Source organism: Haliotis rubra, unplaced genomic scaffold (genome assembly GCF_003918875.1).
Source record: "Haliotis rubra isolate DU_JTF1 unplaced genomic scaffold, ASM391887v1 Scf69, whole genome shotgun sequence".
Taxonomy (NCBI): Eukaryota; Metazoa; Mollusca; class Gastropoda; order Lepetellida; family Haliotidae; genus Haliotis; species Haliotis rubra.
Genome location: NW_025767401.1, coordinates 204,196 through 217,057, shown reverse-complemented (window position 1 = coordinate 217,057; position 12,862 = coordinate 204,196). Strand labels below are relative to the sequence as shown.

At 38.9% G+C, this 12,862-nt stretch overlaps 1 protein-coding gene across 1 annotated transcript; it reads left to right on the top strand.

The window, feature by feature from the left end:
• The first annotated feature begins 7,746 nt into the window (after positions 1-7,746).
• Positions 7,747-11,620, top strand: LOC124258316 (early growth response protein 1-B-like). The gene is made up of 2 exons (XM_046692401.1): positions 7,747-8,123; positions 8,964-11,620. Exons 1-2 carry the CDS (start codon positions 7,895-7,897, stop codon positions 10,517-10,519), a joined length of 1,785 nt encoding a protein of 594 aa, XP_046548357.1. The 5' UTR covers positions 7,747-7,894; the 3' UTR covers positions 10,520-11,620.
• The last annotated feature ends 1,242 nt before the right edge of the window (positions 11,621-12,862 follow it).

The following is a 12,862-nucleotide window of genomic DNA, read 5'->3' as shown; positions in this document are numbered from 1 at the left end:
GACATCTGACATAATCACCTGTCGTGATAAGCATGTACAGCCAAACCCAGTTTATCAGTCTTAACACAACCACTGACGAATGGGAAAATCACAAATCAAAATCTCTCACCTTTTTCCTTTACTTGAAGAAGAAATTATTCAACAAAACAGTATGAATGTTTTTGTCACATGTACATGTATATTCACTATATTTGAAACATAGACCAGTTAAAGACACATTTTGTTTTATGGATTATTTAAACATATCACTGCCATAATTTGCATACATTTCAAATGAAGAACATAAACACTTCAGGATGTCATCTTTATGGAGTTTTGGTGAATCATTTTCAGCTACTTTCAGACAGTTTATCAAAATTCAATGAAATTTGAATGAGAAGTTTCAGTTTGGAGAGTATTAATGAAAATGACATAGCTTTTCATTCAAATTCAGTTTATTTGATTGAGGTCTGCAGTAACAATAGGTGAATTCTTTGAAATAGAATTGATACTATCTTGTACATATTCATCCTAATATATGTTAATGAATTTAATCTAAATGTCCAACATGTCTCTAATGGAGAATCTTCCACATCATTGGGTAGATTTTGAATTAGGGGTGCAGCAAGGTGGCTGTGTGGGCAGACAAGGGGACGCTATACTGAAACACATGACGCATGGAATATAGGACAATCAGGGTCAAGGTTGACCAGACGTATCAAACAAAATAATGGAAATACACAAAAATTGCCCCACATTTAAGCAAACACTATATTAATATTAATGATAGAAGAAGAACAAGTACACAAACACAGGTGATGTTTCATTGATGCTCTCAGCATGGCCTTTTGAGTTACTGTTGAGGTACCGTCTAAATAAAAATGTTCACTTTGGTAGCAATCTGCAAATCTAATATTTTGTGAAATTATCCATTTTGAAAAGGAATTTGAAACTTAAATATGCCAGACAGGGGAAGGATATTGAGTTGAACTTATTACAAGTTGTGTTACCTACATATGTATGTCAGCTTTGATCACTGTCCACTCCTGTATATGGACTTCAATCCAAATCATAAGATCTTTCTGATTTTTGAAAAGTTCAAACCCTTTCATAATTTGTGTATGATAGTTAACCACCACTGTGTAATTCTAGCATGGTATAAGTTGAAAGTAGGTCTGAGCTATATATACACACATGATCACACAGCATGTGACAAATGAATGGGAGAACAACAAAAAATACAGACATATTAATGAATGATTGGATTGATGGTGGAATGAATTAAAATAGAATGAAATAAGATAGTGATCATTATGACTGAACCTGCGTACAACTGCAAAATGAAATATATCAGATATTTGATAACCATTAATATTTCACAATTTCTGACTGCACCTTTCTTCAATGGTGTCTTGTTTCCTCCCAATATAGATAAGTGATGTATAGTTAACACATAGGCTGCATCACATGGTCAGGGTTTGTAGGTTAATTGGAGATGTGTTACATATACTTATATCTTTCTCATCGTTTTTCTTCCCTGCTGAGGAAGGGGGGTGTATTCTGATCAATCATGTCAGTGACAGGTCACGGGGATGGCAACATAAAACATGCATATTAAGGCATTAATAGATCGGACAAAAACTGGCAGAGAGTCCTTTTCAAACAGAAAGTTTATCACCTATAGATTTCAGTGTCCATATACTATGCACAAATCTGACAAGAATTCAATAACCATCATCATGAATGTGCATGGTTTCCGACATTACTGGGCAAGAAAGGTATTGACAGGTACAGTATATGATCTGATCTGTAGTTAGAGAACCTAGTGTCGGATAGGCATGTTGATCTACTTGGTTGAATCTGCAATTAAAAATGAGACAAGCAGGGTTCACTGTGCTTTCTGTTTCACTAGAAGCACTTTATTATATGCTGCGCAGAATTCACACTTTATAGATTTACATACAGTCCCTAAATAAAGTTTTGTAGGAGGCTGTATCTACAGATTTTGTTAATAGAATCAAAAAGTATTTAAGGAACCCCCCAGCCTCATAGTTTCAGGCCTCAAGCTGTAATTGGGATTAGTGTGGAATTAGAGTGAATATTTGAAAATATGCTTGGGAAAGCATGTTGGAAAATTTCAATGTTAACAGCTTCACAAGAAGGAGGATTTAACTTTTTAAATTGTTTTAACCACATATAGACAAAACATTCATGTAAAAAATACAAGAAACATACCTTCTGTGGGATAGTGTCCAGTTATTTGTTTTCAATTGATAATTATTTTCACATTTAGTTAATTTCCCTCAATTTCTGACATATATGCTAAAGTCAAAGAGTTTGAATTATTTCACTTTTTATTTGATACATCCTTTGACTGTGTGGCAGATCAGTTTAAAATGTCGATTCACAACAGCTGGCTTTCATTAGTGAACACAATGCCATAACATCAGATATCCTTAAAATATATAAAAATCATCAGTAAATCAATTTCTAATTATAAGAGCCTATGTGAGAAACAATTCTCTGTGTTGTTTCTAAAGAGATGTTGGAGCATAAGAAACACTATGTGAACGTTACTAAAGCAACAGTGACGCAACACCTGTCGATTTCTTGTCAAGTGTTAAGCTTCTGGGGTATAACACATTTGTAATATTATTATTATTACCACGAAGGCTAGAATTCATCACAAATTACAATGGACATCTTATTCATATTCTTAAATACATTCCTGTGTGATTTTCAAAGCTTACATGTAATACACATGACACAGAGATGCCAAGCTCTTCGATTTCATTGTAGTCGCTACGAATTTTAGCCTCAAGCTACACCAATACGAAATTCTACGAATTTTGAAGAAAATTCATTGAAATTTGAATATATAGACAAAAACATATATCTTCGTCGATTGAATACATTTTTGCCCCAAAAAGTCAAGAAAAAACGTAATGCTGATAATTTGGAAATCTGCTGTGGAGGTATGTGAAAGTAAAGCTTCACTCTTGATTGGTGTCATATTATCTTTCTCAGAATCCATCATGCTATTAAGTAATTAGTTCACTATTATTTTTAAGGTCAAACTACTAATTTTGATTCTTGAAACTACTATTTGCAACACTTTGGCGTTGGCATCTCTAATGACATACATAAACCATCCAACTAACATTAACATAGCAGTACACTCCAGCTGACACATTGGATCCTTACGCAAGTTTTGAACAGAGTCACAGCTATAGAAATCATTTAAAATCTGATAAAACCCCAGCAGGTTCTGATACTACTGAGGTAGTATGACGCTCTACACAGGACATTTTAATTATTTTCTAGTTCTTAGGACACTGTTGGTTTTGTCAGCTCGAACATCAGCACTCCCTATAGCATGGTTCTGGTCACAACAGACAGACTCATTACAATTTGAATTGATCAATAGTTGACCATATATGAAATTTCCCTCCAATTCCTGCTTGAAGAAGTCAGATGTTAACTGGAGTGATATAATTCCTGGCCCTGGACATATGGACAAAATGATCAATCTAAATATCAATGATTGATACCTCATTACCAATCAATCAGGAAACTATCATCATTTTCATGTATGGATAAATGAACAAATGTATCAGTTTTTAATTCTGCTCCAGTGGCAAGATGCCAATTTTATGAATTCCAAACACAAAAGCATTTCAGTTTGAGACAAATGCAGGCACCAATCCCATTTCACTAATGTTATGTATCTCAACAATACATTATACATGATTACCTGCCGGCAAATAAATATTGTTTATTTATAGAAAACTAAACACAAAAATATTTCCATTTCTTTATTACTGGGTATTTACAAGTGATGGGATGTTTGTACTTGCTGATGAAATCTTGTTTGAAATTGCTGGGCAGGACTCCCGCCATCGCTGATGACTTTCCATCAATACTCCTCACAGGCAACCACAATCAGTGTTATATATTTCATACACTGTTAGAATGTAGGCGGACACATGCTCTTGCACAATGTCAGGTGTGTGATAGCATATCAGCTTCTTCAGCACAATCAGTCACAAGACCTGGTTCAGACAAACAAATATTGCGGCCGTCAAACACTTATGTAAAGGATATTTAGTGCCCACCTTCTGAATATCGATCACTGTGTTTGTCACGACATGAGACAAACATGTTTTTTGGCAATAAGAGCCCAATTTAAATTTTCTTACCTATATGAATCTTAAATACGGAAATAACATTTAAGGCACTCTCAAAACTCTGATTATTTTAAATCAACATAGCATGTTATTACTTAATAAATAACAAACAAAAATCATAACAAACATAAATAACAAATAATCCATTTTGTTTCCTACTGAATGGATCAAATACTAGTACCTGTTCCACCTGATTGTGTGTCAAGTATCCCCCCAAGCCCATGGTCAATGTACATGTGTGTCATATCAGCCTCTCCTTCTTTAGTGGACACTCTTGTCACATTGTAAAATATATTGCCACACAAACTCTACAAACTCACTATCTCTGTATTGTAAATCATGCCTTATGTCAATGGCCAGATTGAAGAAACAAACATAGTAAATAGTAAAATGTAAACACTAATAAATTGGAACTCTTGTTAAAACGGGAAGTCCTGTTTGTCAGGGAGGTTAGTGAAGGCAAGTTGTAGACTGGTCGTGCTGTGTTGTCACACACTACATACATATGTCTCATGACGATATCCTCCTTGGCGATATCATAACCATCCACAAGTAACTCCAAGGGATATACATTGTATATCTAAACAAATTGAAAGGGATGGATGGTAATGTGTGTCCTATCCAGAAGCCTTTGACGGTTAAATTTATTTAGATCAGAGTATCAAGTCAAAATTAATAACCAATATTGTTAAAAGAACTATATGTTTCATTGTGTGTATATGCTATCCAATGAGCACAAGACCATTACTTTTCAAGAGTTCATGGCAAAGTACCTTCAATCTTTAAAAGTTTAATAACAGCAGTCTGGGTGTGTGGCACCATTCTATGCTGGATATCTTGCTCCATGTGCAAGAGAAATATTACTCTGGTCAGGAGTTCATTGTCAACACCCTGGGGAGTGTACAACTCTACCCATGTATGAGGTGCTCGAAGGGTACCCGTCCACTACTGAGTGAAGAGGCATATTTCAAAGTGACTTGTGCAGGGATCCTCCACATGTGCTACCTGTGCTTCACCTGTAAAGCCAAGTCTCTCCGCAGCCATTAGTGCTAGACTTCACCGGAGTTTTGGCCTGTGTACTGTACACATAACCATAGGCCACCATTGAGAATTGATGTCCTATTTCTCTCATCTAAAAACGTTTCAAAAGTACTATTCAAATGAGACAAGGGATCAGTCCATTAAATAAGACATTCCTCATTTTACAGAAGCAGCACACAAAATATAAATAAATATAAGAATAAAGGACTACCAGTAATAACAAAAGCGGAGGGTTCTATATTTAGGTGAAGATGAATTGGAAGACACCTATATAAGATCAAACAGCTTCTGTCACAGCGTAAACACATACATCAAATACCTACCCATCTTAGTCTCCAGAAATGCTCAATATTCTCAGCTCAGAATTTACATTTAAATTTTAATCTTAAATTTTGAAACAAAACACACACAATTGTGAGGTTTCAAATAGAATCTGTTGTCAAGGAGGATTACTTCAAGTTGAATGAAACCTAATGTAATAATCAGACTACCAGTAAATTCAAAGAAAAATTATATTAAGTAAGGAATATATTTTGAAATTATCTTTTAAACATGAATCATAGGTTAATACAAGTTAAAAGATTTCATAAATGTATTTTAACTATGGACTTTTCACCAAAACTAATCTAATAATGCAACATTTAAAGGATGAAATAAAACAATACTGGTTTTAATAAATCCCAATAATGCACCACCATTGAATACCCAGAGTGAGACAGATGGTGACATTACACCTACAGACAAGATGATTATACACGGGTTTATGTTCAGGTGGGGTACATCTACATCTGTCCTCCTGACACACAGTGCTTAATTACTGGCCTGTTAATCAATGACTAAGGTATGAAACAGGTGATCACTGCTCCGTTCATCGTTATCTACCACCTGGAGCACTGCCCTCCTACTCATACACTTGGCACTGATAAATGAAGTTCAAAAATAGCATTTTGACTTGTACAAAAAAACTCATTACAGCTGGGATTGTAAACACATATCAATAGTTTCTGCATCTTTGAAGGAAAGGATGTTTGTTTATGGAATTTGTAAACTTCGTTTAAAAACAAAACTTCTTCTAAATCGTCAATAATTCACAAAAAAAAATACATTAAAACTCGAACACATCCTGTATAATTAATCATGAAAATTTGAGTAAAGAAATAAAGAATAAAGAAAATAAAACAACTTTTAATTAATACATTCAGACACATTAACCAATATGAAACAGGGAAGTTAATTCGTGAAAAACGTTTAACGATCAACAAACAGAATATTTCTTTCCACCAGGATGTTCCGAGGGTGTAAAAACACCCCCAAAATAACAACTCTTGCTTGAAATGTTTTGGAACACCACACCACGCCTCCGTGTGTTTTGTGCAGTCTCTCGTTTTACTAATCATTAATTATCATGTTTATATGTGGGAATTTTCTCTCCATTTCCACTCTCTCAAATGAAATACCAATCAGAATTGATTCGTTGGTGAAATGTATGTTGTTGACCCGTTTCCAATCTCTTCTGCCTCCCACCTATCGCCAGCCCTCACAAACTCAAAATTGCGAAATCCTGCTAATTACAAGTTATTTTGAAACGTCACAGTTGAGACTTAGCTTAACTTTTATATGAATTGTAAGTCAATGTCGGGAGTTGTAAAATCAATCGCTATCATATAACTTTACAAAACTCGTGCGACTGGGTTTTCGCGACCATGTTAATCACCCACAAACAATCGACAGTGGGAGTGTTTGAATTTGACACAATTTGTCTGCGCTATGGGGACCAGAGCTAGGTCCATTGTTTCGTTAGGTAACAAACAGCAACTCAAATAACATGGCAGAATGTATGACAAAGCAGTAAACCCCAGCCACAAAGGCCCTGTTAGCCTTCAAGGTCTCTTTCCACCTTGCCAAACCACCTCAAAATAGATTTTCAACCCTGTGAATACTATCTCTGGCCTGTCGGCCGATATATTGTTCGTTAATATCCGCCAGTTTTCGTTCGTGGCGAAATATTCCATTTTTAGCGTCCGTAGTTCACGATTCTTGCCGAAGTGGTCGGAAGACTAACATCCATATATGGTCAGATTATTTCCTATTGCCAGTGACGTCAGTCTCCACATAATTGTGGTATTCACACTTCGGTTACGTATGGCATGCTTTGTGTCCCATATATGGAAGTTTCCGAGCCGGGGTGATAAAGGTCATGCCGCATTGGAGGCTCATGAATAATTCATAGTTTTACTATGTTTGCGATTTTCTCCGCCATTTCAAAATGACATGCGGCGAGATTGGTCTTATTTTGTAGATATGTTGCTCCTCTTTAAAATGGCCGTTTCAGAATTTGCATTTATTCCTTAGATATGGTTCAATTCTGCGTGACCTACTTGCAAACCGGCGATAATTGATTGTAAAGGTTATCACTTATTTATGCCTACGTCACATGACGTCAATCAAACTCGACAGCAGATTGGCTGAACCTGTAGGGGCTATGCCATATATGGTCATTACGCTCCGGTCGAGTTTCATTCATAAAAGCAAGACTTTCATTCATAAGTTCATACTCAGTCTGTCGATGGTAGGAAGAACACCGTGTGATACGAAGGAGTATTTACTACCACAACACACACAGTGGTAGCCACACAAACACTGTGGACGATTTTAATCGGAAGTGAATACTGTTGACTGTCTTCGCAATGATTATGGACAGTCTAGATACCTTAACAAGAGTGGCTCTCGCCGACATGTGTGGGGATTTAGTGACTGGATTATCATACGATTCTCCGTCAGAGGCGACGGTTATAATGGGAAGAACTGCTTCAGAATCAGTGGATGATTCTTTAAACACACCCGTAACAACATGTTCGGAAACGACTTTCCAGTTTGGTACGGATACATTGGAACCTCCACCGATCACCGCTACTGGTAGGTCTCATTCACATTGTACAGCGATCAGCTGTTCCGTCTGTCTAATGTGCTTATAGATGACTCGGTCAGCTTCGCTCTGGCATCCACTTGCTTGATTTTAACTCACTTCTAAACATGACATTGCTCAATATAGTTCCTTAACTTACTTGACATCGCTGTGTTTCGTTTGGTTCGGTTGTCATTTGGAAAATAACACTGGAAAATACCGTGGGAAAACTAGAACAGGCTGCGTCCATATTGAGTGAGCTAATTATAGTTCTACTCATTCATATGCAGCCACAGACCAGCATTACGCATGTCACAAACCATTATCATAATTATGTATGAATGATCCAGACTTGGATTTCGATCAATACCTCGTCGTGATTATTGATTTTCATTAAGTATGGATGCTGGTCCGACCGAAATACACGCGAATCTGTTTGTGTGTACAGTCGCCTACGCAAGTTGGGGGCGTGGCTTAATTCAAGTGTCACAACTGCCGGCTACGTCAGTGCTCTTACGTTCATTCACAAGGTCCGCGCGCTTTTGAGATTGCTCACGCTTCATGATGATTTTGCACGGTACAGTTTTTTGTACATAGGAATTTTTCAAATGATTTTTGCTGATACAGTGAACATTTTTAGATGGACGTTGGTGGAAAATATTTTTATTTACTTATATCTGTTTGTTTCTGTTGAAGTGAGTCCGTTACATTTGAACCGTGAGCTGTTAAACCATATGGTATTGAGTGGACACATGTTTTCACCTTTTTTTTTGAGGCATCCAATGTTTTTGAACAAACTGTTTTGAATATTTTAACAAAATATTTATGAATTGATTTTTTGTATTTTTCAGCCAACATCCTCGCCTCCATCAACATCCCCGAAGCTGGCAAGGGGGATAGCCTATTCCCACCACGTACCCAGGGATCCCAGAGCGGGAATGTGACAACACATACTATCTCCTACAAGGGGACGCTAGTCACTACTGCCGTCACGCCGGCCTCCACCGTCTCCGATACAAACCCAACGAACTTCGCCTCCATCCTCACTCCACTGTCACCTCTCATCACCATCCTCTCTCAGGCCACCCAGAACCCAGGACAGGGCTTCAGAAACTACCCCGCTAACTTAAGCGACTTCGCCACGTTCACTAGCCAGGCGCCGATCAGCTTCGGGTTCAAGTCCCCTGCCCCTTCTCCGGTTCCCGCTCAGTCGCCACAAGCTCAAAGTGACGCCTGTTCCATGGGGCAGCCAGACCAGGGCGATCACTTCTCTACTGGGTTCGGATCCCCAATGACCCCTCACTCCACACAGTCCACCCCCGAGCCTCAGATGCCAGCTGTGTCCGACGCTTTCTCCAGGAGTGATGACAGCATCAGCTATTCGTCACCTCCTCCACCACCGCCGTATTCACAGTCGCTACCTATGTCTCTGGAGCAGGAGTTGCCCGGTCTGGCCATGAAGCAGTCACCCTGTTACACTTCATGCAGCCAGGTGCAGCCCAATCAGGCACAGCAATGTGACCAGACATCTCTTATAAACTTTGCACCCAACAACTTGCCAGAAACTGTGTTACAAATGCAATTCTCGGACTTGAGCAAAGCTCAAACAATCACAGGGGACCTGAAGTGGTCTATATCATCAACGAATACAGCATCTCAGTCTCAGCTGCCTGATTTCCCAGCCCTTCAGATCGGGGCTCCCCAACAAACTGTACAAAGCGTGTCAAATGTGCCCATGCAGCCCTTCCATGTCCCAGGGACAATCAAGTCAGAACCGGGTACATCCACGATTGATGAACGCTTTCTGCTGTCGTCTGCTGGTATGGACTTTGTTACCGCATCTTCTACTGCTGATGTCAAGCCTTCAGTCAGTTCTATAACCTCCACACTTAACCAGCCCTATCAACAGGGCACCCTCAAACTTTTACCTGTTAAACCTAGGAAGTACCCCAATCGCCCCAGCAAAACACCTCCCCATGAACGACCATACCCCTGTCCAGTTGACAATTGTGATAGGCGGTTTTCAAGAAGTGATGAACTAACACGACACATCCGTATTCACACAGGACAGAAACCCTTTCAGTGTAAAATATGTCTGCGGAGTTTCAGCCGCAGTGACCACCTGACAACCCATGTTCGGACACACACTGGCGAAAAGCCATTCTCCTGTGATGTCTGCGGGCGTAAGTTCGCCAGGAGCGATGAAAAGAAAAGGCATGCAAAAGTGCACTTGAAACAACGCATTAAGAAAGAGGCTAAAATGCTTGCAGCCAACGCCCCCCTCCCAACAACTCAAGCGACGACCTTGTCAGGTGCTATGGTAGACTCTTTATTAGACTCAAGCAGTGTTAGCGGGTCTAACACTATGTGCTCTTTACCCCTCGTAGTGACGACGGCGTCGCTGTGAGAGCCCCTCCACAGATGGTGCTACGCAATTGTACTGGTTTATGAACATTGAAACCGTTGTTGAATCTGACTTAATATGAAACAGTGAGGGCCTACAGAGGTAATGTCTGCCCCTCAATTTTTTGAGTCGGACTGGTCCGGTTCCCGTTGAGCGTTGTCTTCTCTTCGGCTTCTTTATCTGCCGGTGAAGTTTGTTACGGTCTGTGACTGTGTGTTCTTACATTGTGAAGTATTTTATCCATTGTGCCATTACTGTATTCAATGTGTTCCCCAGGTTAAGAGGAACTTCACTGTTATCGTAACTCACATTTCATTTGTTTTTCATTTTACCCGAGCGCTTGATCAGTCTTCGCAGGCAGCAGTTGTAAGTTGTTTTTGCATCATGAGGTTAACCCTGTTATGTGTTCAAGGGTTACACTGAGAGCATTTATCTGTGTCCATGTTATGTGTACTACATCAAAATTATCCAAATACATTAAATTCTTTATCTATTTTTCTATATTGTTATGACTGAAGTAATGTTGTAACTATTTGCTTAAGTCAGTGATCAAAATGTCTCTTCATTTTCGTTGATAGTTTTTAAAGTGCTCCCACTTTTGTTATGACATCACAAGTACCGGTTCTGTTTGATTTTGTTGTTGTGTACATATTGAATTCTAACTGAATCGCTTTCCAACGTGATATGTGTTACGCCAGCCTTCTATTACTAAATGAATATAGAGTCCTATATTTTGACATTGAAAATTATTTTCTTTATGTTGTTCAACAAACTACTAATGTAAATGAATTGACTCCCTCGACAAATCGTACTGTCACCGCACATGTATCAGCAGAAACTGTCATAACAACTTGCATGATCTTGAAATCCATTTAATTCGTGCTATATATTTTGGCATAGTGCATTTAGACCAATCCAGATTGCCATTTTTACACTTGTGACAAATGTATTTACGTTCTATAGTGGTGACAGTTGGGAGACAAGGAGTTCATTCATTTTCATGTTACAATGCTACACCGTTCTTGCTGGTTGAGAGTACAGATGTATGGCATAGTGCCAAAGAATGATTGTTGACTGGCATATTAAAATGCGGTTGTCGTGAAATGAAACCAAAGTCTTTTCGTTTTTCTTCATCATGGTTGTCAGAAGTTGTCAGTACCGAAACAGAGTTATCTGCTCTTGATGTCGGTATGCAATGGCCGCCCGCCAGTGGAATGTTTGCTGCGGTACGGGTTACTAAGCGGAAGAGCATGGCGTCTTCGGATTCCCAACGTTAGTCAAAGAATGCATACACGCACCATGTTATGGTGTTATGGAGAACACGTCGTTGCTGTTATATTCCACATCTAGACAACAATGGAATTTTCTAGAACCACTGTTACATTTTCGAGTTCGCATAGAGTTTCTGTAGTATTACACGCACGGCCTGGGATTGGGTCTGGTAACAAAACTCACTGAAAGCCTGAAAAATTATATACATATATATCTAAAATGGTTAAAATAACATTTAACATGGACAAATATAACAATGTCCCCCGTCAAACACACACACACACACACACACACACACACACACACACACACACACACACACACACACACACACACACACACACACACACACACACACACACACACACACACACACACACACACACACACACACACACACACACACACACACACACTATAGACTTGACTGGACTTGATAGAACTTGTCACAACTCAAATAAATTACTAGTATCTTGAACACACAGCAGCTCACCCTCTCTCTCTCTTTCACTGGTGTAGTTTATTACCTGTACAACACACAGAGATGAGCAACGTTCCCTAACAAGATCACTGGTGTAGTGTAGTTTATTACCTGTACAACACACAGAGATGAACAACGTTCCCCCACAAGATCACTGGTGTAGTGTAGTTTATTACCTGTACAACACACAGAGATGAACAACGTTCCCTCACACGATCACTGGTGTAGTGTAGTTTATTACCTGTACAACAAACAGAGATGAACAACGTTCCCCCACAAGATCACTGGTGTAGTGTAGTTTATTACCTGTACAACACACAGAGATGAACAACGTTCCCCCACAAGATCACTGGTGTAGTGTAGTTTATTACCTGTACAACACACAGAGATGAACAACGTTCCCTCACAAGAACACTGGTGTAGTGAAGTTTATTACCTGTACAACACACACAGATGAACAACGTTCCCCCACAAGATCACTGGTGTAGTGAAGTTTATTACCTGTACAACACACAGATGAACAACGTTCCCTCACAAGAACACTGGTGTAGTGAAGTTTATTACCTGTACAACACACAGATGAACAACGTTCC